The following is a 25,711-nucleotide window of genomic DNA, read 5'->3' as shown; positions in this document are numbered from 1 at the left end:
ATACCTCAACTCTGCCAAAGTGTGTGGTCCTCTCTGGCTATGTCTGCATTACTGTTTTAGTTGGATCAAGGTGTCTTTTGATGTGAAGCTTCTGATCACCTCTACTTGCTCTGCAGAGCAGTCACCAAGCACATCAGCTGGATTCCTGCTGGATGCACTCCAACAGAGGTCTAAAAGTTATATACCAGGTTTAAATACTACACTGACAGCCAGCAAGAATATCTGTCAAGCTTAGTGAAAACATTCACTTTAGAGGATCTTTTTCAATATTCTTACTGATAGCTGTCTACCAGTCCCACTGCATTGCAGAGGCTGCGTTTCATCTCCTACTACTGCTGAAATATCTTTAATTTTTTTATCATCACATTTGTGTTGCTGAAGAACGTAAGGCATAGCAACATAAGGAGTGTTGTCCCAGAAAAAAAAAAAAATTATTGAGCAGTTTATGGAAAGAAGTAAACTGGAACAGGCTGCCCAGGGAAGTGCTTGAGTCCCCATCCCTGGAGGTATTTAAGACAGGTGGATGTGGTGCTTAGGGACATGGTTTAGAGGTGGACTTGGCAGTGTTAGGTTAACACTTGGACTTGATGATCTTAAGGGTCTTTTCCAACCTTAACGATTCTATGATTCTGTGAAACTACTACAAAACACTGCAATAGCTTATCATGAATTACTCACATCTTTAAGACAAGCTGCCTGGATATGATCTTTTACTAAAAAAAAAAATCTGCAATTTGAAAAGATTATTCCATAACAAGTAGTAGCAACAGATGTAGCAGACTGATTTCATAAATGTAAGATCTAATACAAAATAATTATTCCTTTCATTACATTTAAGAGTATTCAAGTTTTGACAAGCCAAATTTAACTTTAAATGCAAGGGGTTTTTTTTATATTGAAGAGGAGATATCTGTAAATTTGTTTTTCTTAAAATATAAGTCTCTCACTTTCCTCTAACTTTAATTGAAAAATGCTTCTGAAGAAAAACATGTGATACTGAAGACAATACATGACTGGAGTTTAAAATATTGTCAATTTTGTATTAGCAAAAAAAAGTACAGGATATATTTTTTAAAGGTTGGTTTTGAGGTTTTTTTTAATAGAACAAAAGGTATCAAGAATAAAAACACTACTACGCAAACAAAGGGCAAGTTCTACTTAGAAGAAACTTCAGCAAGATCCTCAGAAGTATTTTTTTTTTAAAGTGATTTCAGCAATCTATTTCTGCACATCCTGGTCACGTAGGTGTTTCAACAGTACATTTTAAACTTGAAAGAAGTACTGTAACATCCAATAGCTCACCTATGTTATGACCGAAATACACTGAACATAACATGTGGGAAATACTCTCTGTTTCAAAGAGGTAAATGTCAAAGCCGAAAACATATTAAAGATGTAAGCGAAAATTCAGGTAAGAGAACATTCAAGGAAAGGAGAGCAAAAGTTAAGACAAGGTCTTAGTCTTTTTCTTACCTAATATAATATTCACTCATCTCACTCTTAGCTGAATAATTAGAAAAAACATTTTACTAAACTCAGTTTTCCTTAAGAACTCTGAAAAAAGCACCTTTCCAGTACTAGATTGAGGTTTCTTCTAAGGATTTCCACATCTTAGCTTGTTACTAACAAAGAATCACTAAATTTCACTTTAAAGTACTACAGCAGGAAATGTTAGAAATTACAGTGGTAACTCTGATACAAAGTTTTATGACACTTCTTTCAAAAAAAATTCTCATCTGTACCACTTCCTGAGTGACTAGGAGGCAGAAAATTCAAAGACTTAGAAGTCCGTCAGTGCAGCATCTTCATTTGTAAGACATTAAATAATGTAGCAGCCTGATTGGCAGCCACAGTATTTTTTTCTACATATGCATTATAAGTTAATGCTTCCATGAGGGATGAAGTTTAAAAAGTATGTACACAGTTCCTTCATGAACCTTTTCAAGTGTTCATGCATATTTCTGGGGAAAAAAAAAGAAACAAACTGAACACTTCATGTTCTTCATCAACTTTCACATTTTTATTCCTTGCTTTACTGACAGCCTGAAACCACTTCCGGTAATAGAGAGCTCTGCACCATGCTTCAGTATTGAAACAACACAACTTCAGTCACCCTGACATTTTACAAAACTACAATCTTTACTTAGAAAGATTTGGCATACTTTGCAAATAATTGGTGTATTACAGAAAAGTGCTCAACAAATAGGTACATATCTGTTTATTGTACCAATTAAAAAAGGCAAGAATGTGCTGCTGTAATACTTTCCCAGTGAAGAAACAGGAAATACACTGTTTAGAGCCGTGTCCTTAAACTGGATCCAGCAAGATACGTTGAAAGCTACTTATGAAACATGATGAGTAAATGAATCAACAATCCTGATAGTAGCAAGGGGGATTACAGTGGTTTGCAAATGGAGAAAACACAACAAAATAAATCTGACTTCATAGCAGCAATGTTCTCTTCATGATGTGGGTTTTCAGATTTTGATTTCAGGATAATAAGCAGTGAAGAAGTTGGCCAGGGCATCATTTCACTTTATGCCACCATCTGTCTATCAATGCTTTTAAGCTAGCATTCTGCTAGTTCTGCAAGAACTTGGGAGTTCTGAAGACCCACAGATTTTTGTTTGTACGATTTCTAATTTGAAAAACAAAACAACCATAAAAACCCGACTAGCCCCCAAGGTGATGTTAAGTGATACTTGTGTGTAAGTTGACTTTGTTTTTAAAACACACTTAATTGGTTTATGTTTTCCAAGCTTGTGTCACAAGTACACCATATAATGTGTTACAACAAATTAACACAAAAATATTTTCAAAGACATCTTTTGGATGAAAACATTTAAAAGTATTTTACAAAAATAACACAAAATATCTTTTTTTAAAATGAACAGCTACAAAATCCATGAACCAAACTACATATAACATTGACACAAGATGAAATATATTACACTAAAGGCCGGTTAATTACCACAGTGGTATGAAGCTTCAAGTAAATTACTAGGCACTTTTTGCCCAAACAGTAGTCACTCATTCAGTGGAAAACCCCAACTGACAGAACCACCTGAAACATAATTGCTAAAGCTTTCTAAGATTCTTAATTCCTCAAAAAAAGTGCAGATAAAAAGGCAAAGACAAAAAGGCCAGGTATTATGCCACACGGGACACCCAAAGTGAACCGCTTTGCTTACATGACTGTGTTCGGCTTAGCTGGAGTTCCAAAAACAGTGTTAACAAGTCAGCCTTCCCCATCTTACACGGGCATTTCTATTAAGGCTTTATGTGTCTGAGTAGAGAGAAGCAATAGCAGCTCCAGACACAAGGGAAAAGAGATAAAAAGAAAGGCTGAAGGGTTATACATGAGCAAGCACAAAGTAGCAGAACAGACTTGCACTTTGCTCTAATGTGAAAGAGCACTCATTACTTGCAGAATACCAAGCAGTAATAAATGTTGTGCTCTGTACCAGGCAATTTGTAACTGTGTGAATGACCCCAGCACCACAATCCAATATCCTCAAGATCCCCAATACCTAGAAGCTAAATCTTCCAGCAAAAAAACCAATGTACTGTCATGTGGGAATTTAAGTACTAGTAACATGCATAAGCTACTATGAAAAATTGCTATTAAAATACCTAACATAATGAACAGGAGGACAATGAAGGGCAACTAAAGCAAGAAATTACGTATTTCAAAGTACTTAAAAAAGCATTCCTGATATTTTATATATTAAGTATATTAATATACTTAATATAAGACTGTATTAATTTAAAAGTTAAAAATTTTAGAAAGTAACATTTTGTGGCATGAGTTTAAAGCACAGTTTGTTTTTTTGGGAAGGAAAGCATAGCACTGAGTAGTCCTTAATAAACCATGTCATCTCAATTAGGTGCAAAGTTCTCCAGCTGGAAGACCAGGTCTACAGCAGCATCAACATCTGGTACAATATGATCTGGTTCTACTAAACCAGGATCAAATCTAAAATCCCTGTGACCATGGAACACCGTTTCAGTTATGCTGTCCCTGGTATCCAAGGGTACCTCTGTGTGAGGGTTGTAAACCCCAGTACAAACAAGAACAGACCTACAGTGGGCAGCAGCTGCAGATGCTAATTCAGTCTCCCAGCTGTTGTCTATTTCATCATCCTGAGAGAGAGTGGCAGATCCTCTGCCCCCAGCAACTTTGGCTTGAATCCGTGACTTTGAACCTTTTCTGGAGTTCTCTTCAAGATAGCGATTGTAAAGGTTAGCACCATAGACATCAGTCATGAGATTATCTCTGGAAATATAAGAAGTGTAGTCAGCAGTGCAATTTTAGTTGTCAAATTTCAGTTCTGTGAAAGACATTTTTACGGTTTCGATTTAACAGTTTATTTTATGCTTTACATAACTTTATGTGGAAGTATGCAGATAGGAAGAAATCCAATCCTACAGCTATTTTATTACACCATTTTCATTAAGCATGACATATGACATGATAGAAGTGAATAACTCTCCATATTGAAATTGCAGACTGGGGCAGGGGGAGAGGAAATCAAAGGTAGGTATTAGCAGTCCATGAATGAGCTTATTATATTTCCAAACATCTTGGAGATTCTGAAACAGTCTTTAATACAATACAGCTTTATCTCTTTCTATGAAAAGGATCCTATGATGTGAGAGCACACACAGTAGCATATGACCGAGCTTAAAACCTCACAAATAAATTCTAGCTCTACATTCCCTAATAACCATCATTTATGTTATACCAGTAAACCTAACAAAACAGTGTTATACCAGTAAACCTAACAAAACAGAACACCCACGCAAATTCTTTTTGTTAGATTTACACAGCCTATTACAGAAAAAAAAAAAAAAAATCAGGAGAAATCTTAGTTGGATATAAACCACTTTTTGTGGTTCTACAGAAATTACACATACAAAGAGCAAAGTATTATTTAATTTCAGGATTAGAAACAGTGAGGCTTGAAAACATTACAAAAAGCACACCATAGCACCAAGCACGTTAGATGGTCCAAACAGTATGAGATACAAAGTAGTAAGAGTTGTGTATTTTTTCATTGCTGGTGTTTATGTTGCGAGTAATTTCCTGATGAACTCATTAGACTTATGATATCTTACCCAACAGCATAAAGAGTTTGAATAGGTTGCTTCCACTGCCTTTCTGCTGCCTGAGCCCTGATGAGGTATTCCGCATACTGGTAGGTCAGTTTACTAGGTTTGCCCATTAAGGCCTCATATTTCAGATCTTTGCCAGTGATCTTCTTGTAAATGTTTTCCAAACAAACCATGAATGTTCCATGGCCAAACCTACACAGATATAAAGACAAATCAGGTTATATTAAGTGCAGATACAAAACCCAAGGCTTTTTTATGTCATGATTTTTTAGGAATCAATCATATCCTGTAACAAATTTCCCTCCATTTGCATGCAACATTTCCACAGCTGTTTCACTGAAAATTAAGTGCTGATCAGTTGAACAATAAACACCACAATAAAAACACCTTATTGGGAGAGCACAACAGACTTAGCTATTTTTAAAATGTAGCAATGGTTTGTGTTAGTGTTATCTGCATTTAAGTAGATACCCTAGTTAAAAAAGCGATGCTTCTTGAAATAATGCCTAGCCTGTGATGTACTCTCTGCAGTGACCTAACAGATCAGCTAAATTGACGAAGAGGAGAAATGGAAAAGGAAAGTTAGAATCAGACAGAAGGAAAATTTATCTCCTTAAACACAAGAGCATACCAAAACCCACTTGTAATATGGAAACAACAACAACTTCACGGGTTTCTCTAAAAAAATAGATACAAAGAAGGATCAAGGAACAAACTAATTTTACAGCATGCTTTTGATAACTCAGTTATTTTGATCAAGGTAGAAACAGTGATGATGGGTCATCAACCAAGCCAGTAAATCAGTAGTTTAGAAGATGTAATCTCATGATGAAAAAAACAGTTTTACTTCATTACTGAAGTCAGGGTGTGATATTAGCGACGAACTAATAAGCATCACTCGAGAAATACCGAATTATCAAAAACACAAAAGAAAAATAAAAAGGTTGCTATACAACAATTCTATATACGATAAATAACACACAGTTCTTAAGAAGAGCTGCTAGGTATCTTCTAATGCATATAGATTAGTATAGCTGCTCAAACCAGGTACCTACAGCCTAAAAAACCCAAAACACCAATATAACGAGCATCAGAAGCCAGCAGAGATATATGAGGTGCACTAAGAAAGAAATTACATCTCTAGTGGCCTAGAAAACAAAACAGTCTTTTAAAGAAAAACGCTACAAAGAAGGAAGCAGCTGTAGCACTTTTAAATGGGGTACAGAATTAGCTTTTCTGAATTCTGAGTTAACCCTTCATTCCCTCTCTTTACCCTGTTTGTTGTTTTGTATTGTGAAATACCAATAAGCATAAAATTATTTCCAGTAATTATCAGCAACAGCTTAAAACAATTTAGCCATGGCATTATATTCCAATAGTGAAGGTAACAGCACTGACAGATGCAAACTTGTCATACTGTCAGACTCAAAGGAAAAAATGAACTTTATACTGGATCTTTCCAAAGAACACAACTGAAACTATGTATCATATCCACTGTAGATATATTGGTTGCCTTACTCTATCCTGAAACTATCACACATCTGTATTTGGCCAACGTGCTAATTAGAGATGGTCTTTCCATCCAAGTAAGGATATGTGACAAGATCTTCGATCCAAGATCAAAGCAGCAACCCAGTCAAAATAACAACAATTTCTATTTCAGCGTATGTTCAAATTTTAGACTGGGGGGAAGGGAGAGAAAACAAAACTATTAAAGAACTACCTTCTCTTGAAAACAAAATCAAACAAAACCACTTATCAGAGATCATGCCAACTTGCTCTGTGTGTTCTACTTGTTTTTTCTTATGTTCCTTAAAGCGCTCACTGTATTGTCCTCAGCTCAAAAACACTCACTGCTTTCAACTAGCAGGGTCAATTCTTACCCTCCCAGCAACTGTAGGGTGGAAAAGAGAAATACCAAAGAAGAACCTGATGAAATGAAACAATAGCCTTGATAATTTTTTCATTTTTCCCTTTGAACTGAGACTCTGAGGCCCTCAGGCAAAAACCTGTCTTTCCCAACTGTTCTGGGAGTGGGGAAACAAAAAGGTTTAGGGCTTAAAAGCAGTTTTTATCTTGAGTAACTGATTTCCTGAATGCAATAATGTAGACAGTAATAAGGCAGCACTGGCTGAAAGTGCATTGCTTTAGAGACATTGTATTGAAAGCTGAGACCTACTGTGAAGCTACAGCAAGCATTTTGTATAAAGGTATCGATTCTGAATTCTACTGAAGAAATGAGGCAACCCCAAATATATCACGATATACACGTGTTATAATTGCACTTACCTTGGAGACTGTGCTTCAGCTACCCACATCAGATCCATGTTACAAGCAAGTACAGGAATGTGAGGGTAATTTTCATGGTGATAGGGATTTCCAGGATAGCCACTTGTCAGCAAAACATCTATTATCAACTGGAGGTTGGTTTCCCATCTGACTGGCTCCCCAAACAAAACAACAGCTATGAGAACAAGAATTACAGAACAGAGTTATGGAATTAGTTAACAGGGCACCAAATCTCTGACACTAAAACTTGGTGTAAAGAGACTGAACAAGTAATTTGATTTAACCGTGAACTAATAGTCACATTAACTTAGGGTTTTAATATATTACATACCCATTCATTCACAGAAAATCTCAGAAGTAACAAGACCCCACTACAAAATCTACAGGTTTAAGAATTTATTATTATTATTATTATTATTGGCTAAGTTTCTCCATATCACCACAAAATATTAACTTCTAAATTGTATTTCTAAGTCTTCCATACCTTCATTAATTCTATGTTTACATACACTATTTAAATAATGCATCAGAGATGTTATTTTGCTCATCTTAAAACAAAATTTGAATTTTTCTGGTCTCCAGCAATAATCTGACACGGATTTTTTTTAAATCCTAAAGTCCAGTTTCTACTTTCCTGTACTTCAGATGAGACAAGGGTGAATACGGTATGCTGAAACAAGGTGCTTCTCCTACTACAACTCTGAAGTGACCATCCTGACTACTGCACGAACAAGACCGATTATTTCTGAACACGTCAATTCATTCCTCATTTTTGAAAGGAAGGTAACAACAGCCTGTTAAAGGAAGATGAAAAGGAAAGCAGACCTCACCTACCTTCTGAAACTTCAAAAACACATGGCTGAGAACTGCATACATGAAAAAAACAGCTTTATCACACATGGTACATTCCAAATTAGTGACAGATGTCATTGACAAGGAAATTTTAGAACTGTCTCAGTCAACTTTCTGAAGTGCCCAGCAATCTAAAAATAAATTCTAATTATAAAGTACAACAAAGATATTTCATCTATTAAGGGATAGTTGCAAGTTAAATAGAGATAACTGACCCTCAATCTTGGGAAGCTCCACAGCAGAGGGGTACTGCAATAAAAAAAAAGTGAAAGTTTTCTACAAGATTAAACATCTACTACTATTAACAGAATAAATTCAAGTACAGCTCCCACAGTTGGCTTCTGCAACACCGACAGGAAATGCACTCTCTATTTTGGTATATACCTGATGACAGTTTACTTAGAAACTTGGATTTCAATTCTGAAGTGAAATCTCGTGGCAAATGGACAGCAGACACGTTAGTGTGTTCTACATTCGCTAGCCTCCTACATCCACTTAACTTCCTCTGGCAAGCTATAAAGCTTCAGTTGTTTAATTTACTTGTGTATGAAAGTATGGATGTTTATTTTTCCACAGGAGTAAGAGGCCTCTAGTATTAACAACACATTTGAAAAATAATTTTTGAAATTTATTTCTTTAACACTGCTAAGAAAGAAAAATACATTGTATGACACATAATATATTTGCTAAACAAATAACAGTTTGCACTTCATGATTTATTCCTTATGGTGACAAATACATTAACAGTTTCTTGAACTTCTACATCCTCATGGTTGGGAAGCAAGGCAAAAGGTGATATAGCTGAGTCATGGATTCTATGAAGCACAAAGAATTTCTTGACTTCACATGGGAAAAATCCACCCTATATACTGACCCTGAATATGTACAATGTGCACATGTATTTACTGTATTCACTTCTTTTAGAAATTCTGCACAACTCATTTGAAACCATAGTGTAAGGTACTGTTAATACTTAAATATATTTAAATAATGGTATAAACAAGAAAGGGAGTCCTTTGGAGAAAAATTAGCTATTTGCAAAGCATTAATTTCCAATCAAAGCAACCTCACAGCCTAGGAACAATACCAAGACAATCCTATACTGAAGGAAAAAGCTTATTTTATCTTCCACACATCTGAGGAAGCTAATAAGCTTTCCAAGACAGATTTTGAATTAGGTATCTGTACTAAATTATAAGTTTTCCCACAACAGTAAGTTACAAAATCAAAGATTATGTTAAAGAATTACCACTGATAGACAAAAAGTCTATACAGTTGTTCCTGAAAATGCTGTAATAAAACAAATAAAGAAGCAGAAAAGCAAAATCAAAATACAATGCAAGAACAACAGCATTAGCTCGGTAGTTTAAATATTGACCCCTATTATAGAATGTCATCTAATGAGCAAACAAAGAATTTTAAAACAAAAATACTCACTCACCAGAACATTAGGTCTTCTGTCATGGTCAACTACATCTAGCAATGGGTGTTTTTCCCGCAATGTTTCAATGGTAATAGGTTGGCAGAAACCAAGGCTGGGAAAATACCAGTTAAGGATACAGAATTGCTTATATTAAAAGATTCTAAAAATCGGTAATTCCATTTTAACAATTTTAACATATGCAGTTTATCTGGTAAACCAAATTATTTAGGAATGAAAGCAACATACCAAAGACTGACTTTTTCTTCTGAGAGATAAAAAGATGCTCATCCCATTATTTATAAATGGGAGACTTGAGTGTCTGAAATCTTAAGACAGAAATTATACATAAATCTTTCTCAAAATATGAGATGTAAAGGAAGAAGCCACTCTACACCTGCAATACTCCAAGATCATCTTTACAGAAGCACAAAAAGAAGTTTATCTGGCAGCAAAACAACACCTTGTGTAATTATTATAGGAAAGAAATATGAGCTAGTTGAGGAAAAAAATACTGTCTCCACAAACTGTGCTTTCCTTAGGCCATTACAGCTGCAAATGTATTGCTAGACAAACAAACACTGTAAAGCTCAGTCCTTTGCAAAATGGTGGACTGACCAATCGGGTTTAATTATGCTCTACAGGTAGTTAAGATAAATCCCAAAACACATCCAAAAGAGAAAGGACCAAAAAGGCAAAAGTAATGTCCTGATTTTCATAGTAGTGCTCTTAAGTGCTGATATATCCCATTAATTTAAACTTAGTTAACAAGAGGTAATCAAGCTAAAACTGCTTAATTATGTAAAAAGTAGTTGTGATGCTACTCTCAATACTAAGACAACTTCTTACAATGCAAATGAAAATAAGAGCTATTTAAATATATCAGTTATACAAACTAAGCCACCTGATTTAGTATTGGAATTAACACCACAGGCCATCTGTAAAGTTATTTTAAGATAAGATTATCCCATATGAAAATGCTATCTAACAGAAATATGCTTTTTATATTTTATATTCAGTCTTGTAATATACTTTTCTCTTAGGCATGCCTAACAAATTTTGACAGTTAACTGGAATGTTCCTCCAGTAGCTTTATCTCATCTTTGTATCTGAAATAAAGCTTATACTTAAAAGTTGCATATACATTTTTTATAACTTATGATTTACACCAGCTTCAATTAAAATCCCAATAAAGGAAGAAGTACAGAAGGGAGTTACTGGAAGCATGAGTGAAGATTATGCAAAAGTTAAGGTCATTAAATTACAGTTTGAAGCTTTAATACCACCATTATATCAAGATAATTCAAGTTCTTTTTCGTAGTTAGCATAGAAGCAGCAAAATATTTTCAAGTATAGTTTACTCCAGATGTTGGTTACAAAAACCATGTGACCTGGCTGGCTGCATGCTTACAAGCAGATTTTGAGCCACCGAGCTAAAAATCAGATGTGATAAATAATAAATAAAATGCCATGCTCTCATCCTCAAGAGAGCACAAACCCTTTATGTTAAAGTGTCGTTTACGTATGAGTCAAAAAAAAAAAAAAAAAAAAATCTCTTTTTTCCTTCCCCATTAAAAACAGATAGAACAAAGTGAAGCAAATATCAACACACCAACCATTTTCAAAACATAAATTTGACATCATAGTAAGAACTACCATTGCTTGTTACTGGATTTGTAGTGTTGAAATATTTGGTCTTTGCTTGATCCACAGGATCCCCTGAACTTGACTAAGGAAAATACTTAAACAGAAAGTTGTTTTTTTTAAAAGATACTCTTGAGCAATATCAAGAAGTGGTCCTTGTCCAGACACAAGAACACATTTTTCATGATAACGTTTGAACATCCGCAGAGGACTGTGTGACATCATCACTTGATCTTGTGAAATCTGTTTGGGATTTAAAAACAAAAGAAATCTGTTGTTTTTCAGATAAGTTATTGATATGTGGATTTAATTAACAGGTGTGACAAATTCTGTGAATTACAAAACAATCATACATATCTACCTAAACCCCTACCATATAATTTTCTCCTAAGTTTCACAGACGACATATTGATAATATGCCAGAAAAAAAAACACGTTACTAACAAATTGTCACACACACACCTTTCAGCTTCCAGAATTACTCTAGTCAACATGAACACAAGGTTTTTTCCTCCTAGTTTTAAAGAATCACCAAATTCATTTAGAAAACAAACAGGGAAGAAGAATCAGAACTGCCCTAGTTCCAATTGTGGTCCCTTTGCTGGACTGCAGCACTGACGTAATTGTATCAGAAGACCACCTTCTTTCAGTTTCCAGATCCCCATTCCTTCAATAGGTATAAAAACAGTAAAATTATTATCCTGGAAGGATGCTATTATGAATCGCTAATTATCACCTTTACAGCTCTAAAAAAAAACAAAAATAACCGAGATGCCATTTTACCCATGACACGCAGGATTTTATTGATACAGATATGCCCATATCTTCTGGCCCTTACTGAAACAAAAGGCACTGCAGAACTAACTTTATGGCTTTATCTTAGTAATGCTCAAACACAGTCTCCAACAACGGAGAGTCCTACTGCCTGCAGCGCCCACAAATCAGGGGGAAATAAAGTTTTACCACTTGTATCAAAAAGAGGCAGGAAGCTCCTGTCTTGCCCATTATCACAGAAGACATTCAACTTGCTAGAGCAGAGTTTCATGTTACTGGCACACACATTTGTTTTATTCATAAGGAGAAGGCAAGATTTATTCCCACAATAATAATGTTGCAAAGAAATACCATTACCATTAGCTTTATCAGGGGAAAAATCAGTACCTTTACCAATGGAAATACCATTAGCTTTGGACAGCATTTTTTACTTCTATAATACCTCCAGCACAGCATTTCAGGGGGCTTAAGGGAAAAACAAAAGTGATTAACTGAGCAGCATTTAATGGAAAAGAATACATTTGACACATTCACCATTAGTAAGTAACTAAATAAAAAGGATTTAAGCTACTCACTGGAACTCCCAGTAGATGAGACAACTGATCAGCTTTTTTCTGGCGAAGGCAATTCCCTGCATTGGTGACAAATACTACAGGCACCAAGAATTGTCCCTGAGAATTAACTAGCTTTTGAAAGGCTGTTTTTGCAGCGGGAATTGGAGTCTTTCCTCGTACCAGTACACCATCAATGTCAAAAAGAAAACCAAAGGATGGCAGTATGTTGAGCTGTAAGAAGGAATTGAAAAGAAAGAGTACATTAGTTATGCCTTTACTTACACCCATGTGATAAAGCTTACAATAGCTAAAGCCCAATGAAAACAGATGCCTCTGCAGAGAACGAATGGATCTTTAACTCTGTGCATTTTAATGTGCCTTAGAGAAATATTCATACACTACAATAAATACTGTGAAAAAAGGAGCACTACAACTCTTTTCCTTATGCATACAGCCTCATGAGTTCCACCTTGCTTTATGAGTAGTTCCATGACGTTTCAGAAGACTGGGACAAATTGAGTCAAACTGATAAAGAGAGGTACAAAATACATGCTGCTGTGCCAGCGAGCCACACTTTTGATTGATTTAACCCCACTCTATTTCACAGGTAATTTCAATGCACAGAACACTAACAAAATAAACTACTAATAAAATAAACAAAAGTAAATTTTTCAGCAGCAGGTAGGTCTTGAATGCAAATATTGTACTTGGCTCCTCCCTTGAAATTGTCCCTGCTGTCACTTGTACTTTTCTGTTCTACAACAGGTTTGACTTCAGCTAGATATCTGTTGTGCTCCTCATACATCGCTTCAGTTAATTCTTAGTTTTATATATGGGAGACAAATGCCTATTGTTAAAGTTAGCACCTCCTTAAACAAAGATGCTGTTTGAGTTACTAAAATTTATCTCACTGCATGCCTTTGAAGAACTGGACTTCATAGAATCATTTAGGTTGAGAAAGACCTTTAAGATCATCGAGTCCAACCATTAACCTAACACTGCCAAGTCCACCACTAAACCATGTCCTCAAGCACCACGTCCACCCGTCTTTGAAATACCTCCAGGGATGGAGAGACAACCACTTCCCTGGGCAGCCTGTTCCAATGCTTGACCATCCTTTCAGTGAAGAAATTTTTCCTAATATCCAATCCAAACCTCCCCTGGCGCAACTTGAGGTCATTTCCTCCCGTCCTATCACTTGTTACTTGGGAGAAGAGAGCGACCCCCACCTCGCTACAATCTCCTTTCAGGTAGTTGTACAGAGCAATAAGGTCTCCCCTCAGCCTCCTCTTCTCCAGACTAAACAACCCCAGCTCCCTCGGCCGCTCCTCATAAGACTTGTCCTCATAAGACCCTTCACCAGCTTTGTTGTCCTTCTTGTAGTGCGGGGCCCAAAACCGAACACAGTACTCGAGGTGCGGCCTCACCAGTGCCAATTACAGGGGCACTGTCACCTCCCTGGTCCTGCTGGCCACACTAGTCCTGATACAAGCCAGGATGCCATTGGCCCTCTTGGCCACCTGAGCACACTGCTGGCTCATGTTCAGGTGGCTGTCAACCAGCACCCCCAGGTCCTTTTCTGCCAGGCAGCTCTCCAGCCACTCCTCCCCAAGCCTGTAGCGTTGCATGGGGTTGTTGTGACCCAAGTGCAGGACCCGGCACTGAGCCTTGTTGAACCTCATACAACTGAGTATTCATGAGCCCAGAAAAGGAGAGCAAGGCTAACCAGGGGTAAGAAAGATGAGCTGGGTGATAAGCCTAAGGAATGGAGACAGAGAACTACCAAGCAATGAAACGGTTACTGAATCAGGCTGGACGAAAAAGGGTCTATAATCTAAACTTCATTTCTCTCCCAAACCTAAAATGGAATTGAGGACTCTTGGGATTTATGATCCCCTCTTTCATGGTTTGATGAAAAAGGAGTGAGAGATCAAGCACTGAGACGGAGCATGATGGGGAGAACAGGGGGAGAAGTTACTCCAGCCAGCCTTTGCTACTCGAGCTGTCTCAGGGCACACACTGACAGCAACCCAGCCCGCTGTTCTTCCCATGCAGGGAGAAGGGCATTTTGCCTATTTAAGCAGCACTTTGTTCCTCATCAATTATTCATCCGCTACATTTTTCCTGCAGCTGGGTACAGCACAGAGATGGACACTGCCATCACCACCACTATGTGAAAGGTGACGTAGCTACAGATACGCTCCTTGACACGCTGGCTCGCACTGCTGCCTTTTCCAAAGCCATGAGACACAAACGACATTTGAAAACCCATGAGTTTGAATATGTTCCCCAATGGGGTCCGATTTAATAAAGTCAACACTGCAAATGTATTGCAGTATCAGTGATTTTAATGAGGCAGTTGGGTTTTGTTCAGTTTTACATGCAAATACTCCCCTTGAAGCCCTCTCCTTTCTCCCCTATATAATCATCAGCTCTCTATTTAAAAACAAAAAACCCTGCAGCCATTGTCTCCAAGCTGTCTGCAACAGTTTCACCTGTGCGACATCAGAAATAACCCAACCGCTACACAAATGACATTGCAGGCTTACTGGTAAACGTGCAGCAGTTACCTCAGGCTCTGTGAACCGGTACGTGAAATTACTGAAACTATATTGTAATAGTTTTGAAATAAACGCAGTTCTTCACATTAATTTTGCTATCTGTAAATAATGTAGATTACAAGTGTGAATTTAACAGTGAAATACACTGTAGGAAAAAAAAAAGCCTTTGGCTAACTATACAGAGGAAAAAAAGAACTAAAAAGGGAATTCAGCGTGTATGCAACGGGGAAATAACGAAATTAACGGCTATTTTTTTTTCCCCTATGACGATAGAGGAATGCTCTCTTCGCGACAGAAGAGATCCGCAGGCTGCAGCAACAAAGGGATGAAGCCCCGCGCCCCAGGCGCGATCGTAATGACCGTTGTTCCTCCTTCCTAACAGCACAAAGCAAAAACGGGCCCGAGGAGGAGGAGGGCCGCAGGCACTGGCGAGGAAACCCGGTAACGACCTCCCACGTCCGGGCGGGACGGGAGAGAGACGACCCCTCCGGGCAGGGAAAGCCCCCGCGACCGGGAAGCGCCGCTTCGCCCGGGCAGCCCGGGCCCGCGCCCCCGCGGCCGCCCCTCAGGCCCGGCGGGCGGCCCGGCCCTGCCCCGCCACACCCTCGGGCGCCGGGAGGCCGCGCCCCGCCGAGGCCGTTTCGGTTTCGCTCCGGCTCCTCTCGCACGCCTCGAAGCGACCGGCGCCGCCCGCCCGCTCCCGAGACACAGCCGCCGGCCCGCGGGCAGCCCCCCCGCCTACCTTGCTGCCGCCGCTCCCCTCAGCCGCCGGCGCTGGGAGGCCGGCCGGCGCGCCGCAGAGCCCGCTGAGCGCCGGGAGCCAGGGCGGCCGTCCCACGGCGCCGGCCCTGAGGAGAGCGCGGAGCGGCGGCAGCGCCCGCCGCATAACGGCCGCGGGGCGGGAGCGGCGGCAGCGCCCAGCGAGCGGAGCGGAGCCCGCTGCCCCGCCGCTGCCCCGCCGCTGCCCCGCCGCTGCCCCGCCGCTGCCCCGCCGCTGCCCCGCCGCTGCCCCGCCGCTGCCCCGCCGCTGCCCCGCCGCTGCCCCGCCGCTGCCCCGCCGCTGCCCCGCTTCGAACCGCGGCCCCGCCCACGCCCCACCGGCGGAGGCCCCGCCCCGGCCGCAGGCCCCGCCCCCTGCTGCCCGCGAGCGACAGCCCTGTCGCTGCGCTCAAGTACTCGCTCATCAAGCAACGTCAAACGCACGTCATGGGCCGTAACGGCAGAAACCACCACCCCCGCCCCCGCACAGCTAACGTCAGCCGCAGAGCGAGCAGGCTGGCAGCACGAAAGCTGGAGCGCGTTCTACCGACACGGGCGCAGCCGGGGGTTGTGCCCCCGTTTCACACCGTGGTACCCAGCCGACGGTTGCCGCCATGGCGTCAGCTCCCCGCCCTACGGTGCGAGAGGGCCGAGGACTGGCAGCAAGGCCAAGAGCCACCCGGAGAGCTGAGCTGCCTGACCCTCCTCAAACCCCCTCAGCGGCAAAGGAAAAGAGAGTAGCACAAAATTTCTACCAAGGAAATAGCTGTTTTTACCATTCCTTCTGGTTCTTCAGGAATCAATGCTTTTTAGAAAAAAGCACATCATGTCTATACACAAACACTGCGGCGTCTTAGATGTGGCATCTGTATTGCAAAGGCATTTCCCAGCAACTAGACTGGAAAGTGAGAAAACAAGCACAAAATATCATTAGTAAATGGATACTCTGAAAAGCTCTCTCTGTTCATCTTGCTCATCTGCTCACACAGGTGAGGTACATCCACTTATTTCTTAGTACTCCCAAAAAACATTCCTCACCACCCTCTCTCAGACTCCAGGGAGAAATTGATCCTCCAGTGACCTCATTGCACTCGCCGAGACAAAGATTCTTTCAATCTGCACCACTTACGTGGTTGGCATTAAATGAAACAGAATCAAATGCATTTCTAAAACACAAAAGCAAGCCAAAACTGATGCAGAGAACAGAACAGTTCGGGAGGTTATCCCCTCAAAGCTCAAGCCAGGATCATGCACAGCACAGAACTCTAAGGCAGACAAGAGAACAAGCTACATGTTAGCATGTATAAAATGATATATTTATTTTATAACCTAGACATGTTCAAGGCTGAGGCATTATACAGATGGTACAAGGTATAAGCTCAACAACACACGTATGTCTCAGTACAGCTGCACACTCAAAGTAAGAGTTAATGCAGAGCCAACGCACCGTTCCGTTCTCTAGGACAAACTACAAGATCCGTTTCCTGGCTTTGGCTACAGAAGCTTCCCAGCCCTAACTCCACCAGCAATTTTAGAGCCTGTACAGCAAGCAGAATGTAGGCATTTTGCTATAGGCCACTGCTGGCAAACAATTACTCTGCAATTTGTTGGCTCAGATGCAGCCAAAAGGAGCATTCAGCTTAAAAATGCTTAGCGCTCAGAACTACAGAGTGAATATTTAATACAGCGGGTTCAAGCAGCAGCCACAGTTTGCATTGCACAGTTCCATATTGCATTTTTCATATTGCATTTTTGTACCTTTATTCCATTTCTGTGTTGGTCAGCAGAGATCAGCACTGCTTTAACGACTTCCCTATTTACCTCATTATATTGGTCTTGCTCAGGGCTGGTAGCTACTCTTTTGAACACGAATGCAATTAACTCTGTCTCAATTTTCTCTCATTCTTGCCATTTACTTTTTTTTTTTATGCCTTCTGTCATTATCACTCTGTCCCTGATCTGTCTTTACCCTTCTGTTTTCTGTCTTCTACATTATGGATTCATATAGTGACAGAAGGGATCAGCCATGGATATTATCAAACTCCTAGACTGTATCAGGCCATAAAAACTAGGTGTGTTCCCCCTCCCCCCAATCTAGTTTGGTTATCTCCAGCATATAGTTTAGCAAATTTACAGCAAGATTGGCATTCTTCTTCCAAGCACTGTTCCCCTAAAACAGTTGTTGTACTGAACAACAAAAAAACAAAACAAAAAAAAGAATAAGTGTACAGTCTAGCAGAAGCGCGGTTGGCACAGGGCTGTTCACAACAGAGGTTTCACTCTCAATGCCTTTTTGGCAAGCCTTCACGTGCTAATCTTTTCCATAGGTGAAGTACACTATTCTTGATGCAGTACTGCTAGACCATAAACCCGTCAGCACATCCAACACGAAAGGAGCCTATTTTTTCATTCTTGGTGGCCAGGGGTTTCAGGGAAGGAACTCGGGGAAACAGTGTTGTCTTTTACAGCAATATAAACAGCACATCACCTTCTCTAAACCCAAGAACAGAAAACACTCAAGGGGCAGCACCAAAACCAACTTTGGATAGGTATTGCAACTCAGAGCACACAAATTATTACAAGTCATAAACGTACTCGTTTGCTGATTTATTACAAAGCAGAGAAAGCTACGCTGCTAACAGGAAGAGAGAAGAATGTGTTTGTAATGTTAGTTGTCTGCTTGGTATCAATACTTGAGTTTTTCATTTATTCTCTTTTTAATATTTGAATTTTGCAGCTATGCTTCCCACTTTTTCAAGGCTTTTTTTGTTTAATAATTTACATCAAGTAAGACAAAGCTTGCCTCTATAACAGAGCTTTGATTGTTCTAGAGTGGATTATTTACAATAGACAGGGCTGAATACTAAGCATCTAGAAACTCTAAACAGTCCCAGACATGGTTACTTGGTTGTTAAATACCATATTCCTTAGACAGCACTTATACTCCATGGCTGCAGATGTCCAATTTAAAATTTCATTCATTCAGACCTGTATAACAATGGCAGTCACCCATAAGACTCTGAACAGGCTCTGCTGCAATCTGCCTCTTGTCACAGGATACACAAACTACAAGCAGTAGGGGATGCACAGCTTCAAATCCCTACATGGATGGCTGTTTATGATCCCATTCTTTGGCTATGATTAGGGAAACAACACAATCCTTTCAGCTAGAATGAAACAAGACATCAGGTTGTAAATAAGTTTTACTAAAAATATTTGAACAAGGTATTACAAAGTTGGAAGTATTTACAATAGTTGCTGAAATATCCAGCATTTAAGCAATTCACCCAGGTACAGTTACAAACCACAAAAAGGGTAAAGTTTTTAGACACAGACGTATTACACGTGTTATATAAAGAACCAAATCAACTTCAAAGTCACTCATGAGATCTGCCATCAAGGTATCTCTAAACAGGTTTTAGGCTATTCTGGTAAACTGACCAGGCATAATAGAATAAGTTAGTTCCGGACTCAGGTCAGCAAAAATCAACATGAAAAATATGTGCACACTTATAGTCAGGATACAGCAGACAGAACGGCAGTAAATCAGTCAGTTTTCCTCCAGGATTTAAGGAGTCACTGGATTTGCAGTTCTATCTGTAAGAGGCACCACCGCACAGACTGTTTTACAAAGTGAAAGGATTGAAGACAGTTGCTGAAGATGTAGAGACAAGCTAAGCTAGGTTTGATCTTTTTCAGCACTGAAGTGCAAGTCATCTCAGTGGATAAACCAAAATGATGGTTTTCCTTCTACAGAATACACTGTAACTTCATCAGTTGACTTTTAACATCCAAAGGGACATTCGGAGCTAAAACTGATTGCTACCAGAACATGTGAACCTGGTGCTTTAAGATGGATTATATAAAAACCAGGACACACTGGTACAATGTTACAATCCTAAAAGTGTTTTTGCTTCTTCACTCTGTGCCATGAGGGTTTCACTGGCATACTTCTGAAGAAGCTCCATCTTCTTTCTCCGTACAAGAGCTTCCTCAATCTGCAAATATAAAAATAGGACGACATTCAGCTTAATTGAGATGCTAAAACCTAGCACACTTAGCTATAAAAACAGGAGGAAGAAAAAAGACACAGGAAACAGACTGTGAAAGCTAGAGGTCTGTACTAGTGTAAAACTAGTTGAATTAAGATGAGTCAGGAGTCTCGTTTTTAAAACTCAGCCGAAGCTCATGGAAGTCAAAAGAAGCAGTAAAACAGGTGCCTCCATTTCAGATCTCTGCTCCTACCCTTTTTAATCAGGACATTAGCTGCAATTTTCTTTTACTCTCAGTACAGTCACTTGAATTTTGTTTCAAACAATTGTCTCAGATACAGCTTTAACAAATGCAGACAAGTGGAGTTATGCTACACTAGTCCACAACCCTGAAATAACAGTTTAGTGAGTGTGCCTTTCATAGCAACAGCTATGAACCTCTTACATGAATTTTGTCTAGAAGTGCCAGCAATACCTGATTAACATGTACTTTAAAGATCTAGTAATAGCAACCTGCAAGACTTGTTTTAATTTCAGTAATGATTTTGTATTTGTCCAAATCGCACACAGTATCTCTTAAAAATAAGTGTTCTGAACCTTAGCTTTTGTAATTTAGAATCTAGAAGGCATAATCCCACAGGCGTAAGGTATGGAGTGATTTGCCACTAAAAAGAGAAAAGATTACACTTACTACTGTCTAATTAGAAGAGATTTCTATGTAAATCAGTCGTTATGTATTAGGAAGCCAGTTTTGACTCTCAGTTATGCTCTCTTCATTAAAAGAATACCATCGGCCAGAGAGCAATGTTTTTAATTGTTATTTCTCTCCTGCAGTTTTGACAAGCCATGACATGTATATTTTGTTGAATGTGCAGGATCATGACTTCACAGCAGAATACAGCATTGTTATCTGACAAGATGAGAGCAGGGGACAAACTGCCACATGCTGTCTATGTGATGTAAATAAAGGCATACCTACCAAAAGATACAGAACCTTCTTGCCTGAGTTATATTTCAAACAACATGTCAATGCTAAGGTAATATATACCCTAGAGCAGTTTCAAAATATAAGAGCCAATTCAAGGTCATGCCACCAAATATTTTTAGAAAACTTATGAGAGCAAAGCCTGCAATTCAGAAATCATCCCATTAAATTAAAAAAAAAAAAAACAAAAACAAAAACAACTTAGACCGGCAGCAGAAAAGCACAGTAAAGATATAGTAGGCAATCAGGGTTATTTTGATCGTAACACCACGACACTTTCCAATTTATGTAATACTTATGAAGGCTTTGGAAATTCTCAGATGAAAAGGGTTATAGCAATGGTACCATAATTCTGGCCAGTTCCACAGTATTTGCAAGAGGATTAAAAAGCTGCAGAGTCAAGTCACAGAAATAACAAGTCGAGGACATTTTTACTGATGACCTGCCACAAGTTAAGATCTCTCTTGCAATATCCAGAGTGCAATTCTTCAACTTAGTTTTCTTATGTCTTACCTCCTGTTGAGATGGCACTGGAACGTGTGCAATAAATTTCTGTTGGCCTTCTTCACCTTCTTTTTCCTTGCCACCTTCCTCATCAGACTGGGGAAAAAAAAAAAAAAAGCGCCACATCAAGTTTACTTTCTCAAGGAGTCATCAAAAAATACCTTTTTTACTTGCTCTGCCAGAAGGAACCAGATAGAGAACAATCAATGCTACAAACACAAGAACTAGGTGAACTGGACCAAACAACAAAGGAATATGACAAGCATCATGTTCAGATCCTGCTCCTTGACATTTTCAGGATTGTTGCTTTCATTCTTTATATGGCTTTTCCTCTGCTGTGGCATGGGCGTGAATGTAAAGCTACATTCCTTCCTCTTCCATAACTCTCTGGCTGCCATAGCAAAGCTATAAACAAAAGAGGAGCTAGCTAACTAAGAAGCAAGCGAGTATCTTAAAAATACATGTACTGCTTGCCTGTACAGCTCTGTACTGCTTCTTTCTCATGCCTGAGGGCTCGGCTTATGAATCATGAGATAATACAAATAAAACAGAGTACTGAAGGAACCATCGGTTTTACCTTATGGACTATCTCCTGTTTATTCTTGTGATAAACCCACTCACGTATAGACTGCAAAGTAAAGACTCGTTTCCAGTACCCCTTTTGCAGGTCTCTAAGAGCACAGGCAATGTCCCTCACTTCCCTTACTGGCGTTGGGAGCAGGGAGAATAAAGAAGCAAAAGCTGTAACATGGCCATGTTACAGCAGTGACTGCAGCATCAGCAAAGCCTTGCTGCATCAGGATTCAACTACAAACAAGACACTGGCAACCCTTGGTTTTGCTACACATTGGCAGCGTGAAATTATACAGTACACAAAACTACTTGTGCTATTACTGATGTAGATTGTACTTAGAAGCAAGACTGATCAGTGTCCAGTTAACAACACACTACCTTACAAATACCAGCATTCCAGGCAGTGACAGTTAAATCACAAGGTCTCAGCTGTTAGTTGGTTCTCACTTGAGTAAGAAGTCTTCCCTAGCTGCCAGCTTTCATTGCTCTCTGAACTTGGACCAAGCGTATTCATCTACTACTCATTTTTACTAAACAAAGACAATTGTGTAGTAAGTTAGGCAGAGACAAGGGCAGAACTCAGCAGCAGACAGATTCTCGGCAAAACAACTCTTACTTCCAAGAAGGCAGCGTAGAAGACACATGAAATGTTACATCACCTTAGCCATCACATACCTCATCATCGTTGACAGCATAGATATTTACTTCCTCCTCCTCCTCCTCTTCACCTCTTGCAAGTCGTGCTTCTCTCTCCATTTTCCATTTTTCCACTGCTTCTGCTATAACTGGTTAGCAAAGGAAAATGGGAAGTGTATCTGAGAGCAAGTTAAAGCAGCATGGTCCAGCTGAAGGAAGCCCCAGTTTCCTTGACAGCAGTTCTGCAGCAACTGAAGTTAGAGCTCCCTTGATTTGTCTCCTTTTCCAAAGCTTTTCCAACAGACTTAAACTTCTTGCTTAGATCCTCTACATTGGTACCACACACTTACTGTAGAACCTAGATGTAGTATCTAATAAAACATATCAATGTAGTCTGAGCAAAACTCAGTGCTAGCATTGTGAAAGTGGTACTTGCTAATGCCTTAATTTGGGTACATTTTAGATTCTAAATGTCATGGATAACTATCAACCTACTTTCTGAACTGAGTAACGGGGGACCACATGACCAGGCTAAGTGGCTCTTAGAGCTCTGTAGCATGCCAACAGCTATAGGAATGTTGATCACCATGTAATTAAACATGATTACGCTCCTTAGAGTGACCAGACACATTAAGTCTCTCTCTTTTCATCTTGTAGTGTATTTCTCTTGTTTTGTAGCACAATTCCAATTCTGTAACTTGCTGCTAGCTAGGAGCTGTTAGTCTGCTGTATCTCTACTAGACAGCAGAGTGCTAGTAAGAGCGCTAAAGGAAGTTTTGAAAAGCTTAATCAGTGACATCACCAGTACATAAAAATCCTAAGGAGCTGCAAAATTAATGCAACTAGGCAGTATGAAATGCCTACAACTATGGAAGCCAGCAGCCATTCTCCCTAGCTCTCAAAGATTAAACATTAAAATACTCTCCCTGAGAAAGCAAAATCTAACTAATTAGCGTCACACAGCTGCATTTTTATGTGGTTTCATAAGAGAAAAGGTGCCCCAAACTAATAAATTTTTTCAATACTTTGCTTCACAACAATTTAACTCTTTTGCTAACAAGGCAAAAACTAGAAGAGCCTAGACAACAAGTGACCCTAAGAGAATCTTAGCTATTTTGCATTAATAGTACACTTATTGGTTCTGTTAGCATCTCTAGCCTTGTTATTTCAAGTGGCACGAAAGACAATAATTTTCTTAAATAACCATATGAATCCAGATGAGCTACCTCTCCTGTCTGCAATTAACACGGTGCAAGATGAACAAAAAGTGGGATGCCCTTCTGGGAGCGCTGTACCACACAACTTCCCTTCTTACGCTATCAATTGTCTGCCAGCTGGCTACCGTTCACTTGGTTTAAGGCTCTAAGCTATGCTGCAGAACACAGGTAGGTGAAATATTTCCTTTATTCCCCTCTTCCTCCCTGTCCTATAATCTAACCAAGAAGGCATGATCTCTAACACACTATACTACGAAGGACTCACACATGGAGAAGGGATAAATATAAGTGGATGTCCACACCAAGAGATACTAAGTATTGGTAACAGTTACAAGCTCAACAACTTACAATCATTTAACAAGTCACTTCCTGCAGTTTCCTTTCAAGATTTTCTAATTCCATAGAGATAATTGCATACAAAAAGCAGCATCATTCAGGCAAAAACTCATTGTTTTATCTGCTGTGTTCTGTGGAAAAACCTGCCAAGGGTTCCTATACCAGGACATTTCCTACAGAGCACTGAGGATCTGCCTGCAGTTGAAGCTTCAGAAGAAATTATAAAACAAACACACAATGCAAACAGCAACAAATGGCCAGGATCAAACAATGTTCACCAGAAGCACTGAAAGAACTATTTAGAAAACAGCTAAGCTCTTAAAGGTGGTGGGTGGCCGCTTGCTTAAAGCTACACAAATATCAGAAGATGGCACGCAGTGCTGAATTTTAAAGAGGGTTTCAGGAATTAGACTCATAATCCTGATGTCTTTACCAGACAAGTCAGTAGAAACAAAACCAGAGAACTAAGTGAGCAGACACATGGATAAATATTATCTGTTGAGGAAGTATGGGTTTCAACAGAAAAAAGATTCACAAACATGTTGAAGTTCCAAGATAGATGACACGTGGATAAATTAATAGGCCACTTAGACCTCCGGGTTTCCAGAAGGTCCTCTCTAATCTCCAAGGAAACTAAACAGCTATGTTTATGGATAAATAATTAGGTGAGACAGGAAACAGATAGTATGGTCAGTTTTCACAAAGGAGGAAGATAACCACTTGAGTTCCATAGATCTCCCTGCTGCAACCTACGCTTGCATTCTTAAGCATGAAAAGGTGTGGGGGGGAAAAGGAGATTTGACTTCAATAGTGAACCACTTGCTGATAATATTAAGTCATTAACAGTAGCAAAGATGAAAGTGAACTCTAAAGCACACTCCCTCACCCCTGAAATGCCTTACACAACAGTGACTTGGATACCTATGTGACAGATGAAATCTGACAGCTAAGCACAAGACAACACTCACGGGGGGGGGGAAGATAACTTCAGAGTCCATCATCACCCCTTCTTGGACTGATTTATGCAGGCTTTGAATCTCACATACCTTTCCTTTCATGTTCTTGTTCCAGTGGCTCCAGAATACCATCATCTTCATCCCTGTAGCCATAGTATTCTGCATCAATGGCTTTCATAAGCTCAGCTCGAGTTTTACGAGGTGGTGGGAGGGCTGAAAGAACACACGACTGTCATTCATCCAGGTCCATCTTGATAGCTTGCTGTGCATTCCCCATCCCTGTCAACCTCACAGCAACTACAGCTACCTCGCTTAAGCTAATAGCCAATGCATGATCTGAACTGCTGTCAATATCGGGAGTACTGGTATTTTATACTCTGGCCTGCACAAAACAGTTAGAATACGTGACCCGATGGTTCATATTGCACAGTTCCCACCCTGTGGCAATTCTACACTGTCATGCATGCAGTTGTTTTTCCTCCTGTACTGGAGTCCCAGCACTGAGCAAGACTACTATATGAAAGGAAGTAAAAAACTGTCCCAA

At 39.7% G+C, this 25,711-nt stretch overlaps 2 protein-coding genes across 5 annotated transcripts in view; both read right to left on the bottom strand.

Annotated features, from left to right (window-relative positions):
* Window positions 1-1,989: 1,989 nt before the first annotated feature.
* On the bottom strand, window positions 1,990-16,163 carry LOC309595197 (haloacid dehalogenase-like hydrolase domain-containing 5). 3 transcript variants are annotated; one of them, XM_082321831.1, is made up of 9 exons: window positions 15,952-16,163; window positions 12,670-12,879; window positions 12,452-12,559; window positions 11,451-11,563; window positions 9,698-9,791; window positions 8,472-8,505; window positions 7,405-7,579; window positions 5,119-5,307; window positions 1,990-4,276 (listed from the first exon to the last, which is right to left on the bottom strand). In XM_082321831.1, the coding sequence occupies exons 1-9, from the start codon at window positions 16,093-16,095 to the stop codon at window positions 3,880-3,882; spliced, it is 1,464 nt and encodes a 487-aa protein (XP_082177957.1). In that variant the 5' UTR covers window positions 16,096-16,163; the 3' UTR covers window positions 1,990-3,879. The 3 variants fall into 3 exon arrangements, with proteins under 3 accessions (XP_082177957.1, XP_082177958.1, XP_082177959.1); XM_082321832.1 differs by having other exon boundaries at window positions 12,482-12,559; XM_082321833.1 differs by lacking the exon at window positions 12,452-12,559.
* A 1,402-nt stretch (window positions 16,164-17,565) lies between these two features.
* Window positions 17,566-25,711, bottom strand: part of ISY1 (ISY1 splicing factor homolog) — a 15,673-nt gene continuing 7,527 nt past the window's right edge. The window contains exons 8-11 of one of the 2 annotated variants that reach the window (XM_082321779.1): window positions 25,258-25,380; window positions 22,698-22,807; window positions 21,459-21,545; window positions 17,566-19,966 (exon numbers count right to left, since the gene is read on the bottom strand). In XM_082321779.1, coding sequence (XP_082177905.1) covers window positions 19,859-19,966; window positions 21,459-21,545; window positions 22,698-22,807; window positions 25,258-25,380 — 428 coding nt within the window. In that variant the 3' untranslated portion in view covers window positions 17,566-19,858. The remainder of the gene's footprint in view (window positions 19,967-21,458; window positions 21,546-22,697; window positions 22,808-25,257; window positions 25,381-25,711) is intronic. The other variant, XM_082321778.1, reaches the window with a different exon arrangement.

The sequence above is a fragment of the Platalea leucorodia genome (assembly GCF_965183815.1).
Source record: "Platalea leucorodia genome assembly, chromosome: 9".
NCBI lineage: Eukaryota > Metazoa > Chordata > Aves > Pelecaniformes > Threskiornithidae > Platalea > Platalea leucorodia.
Note: the sequence above shows the minus strand (reverse complement) of the source record. Positions and strands in the feature narration are given on the sequence as shown.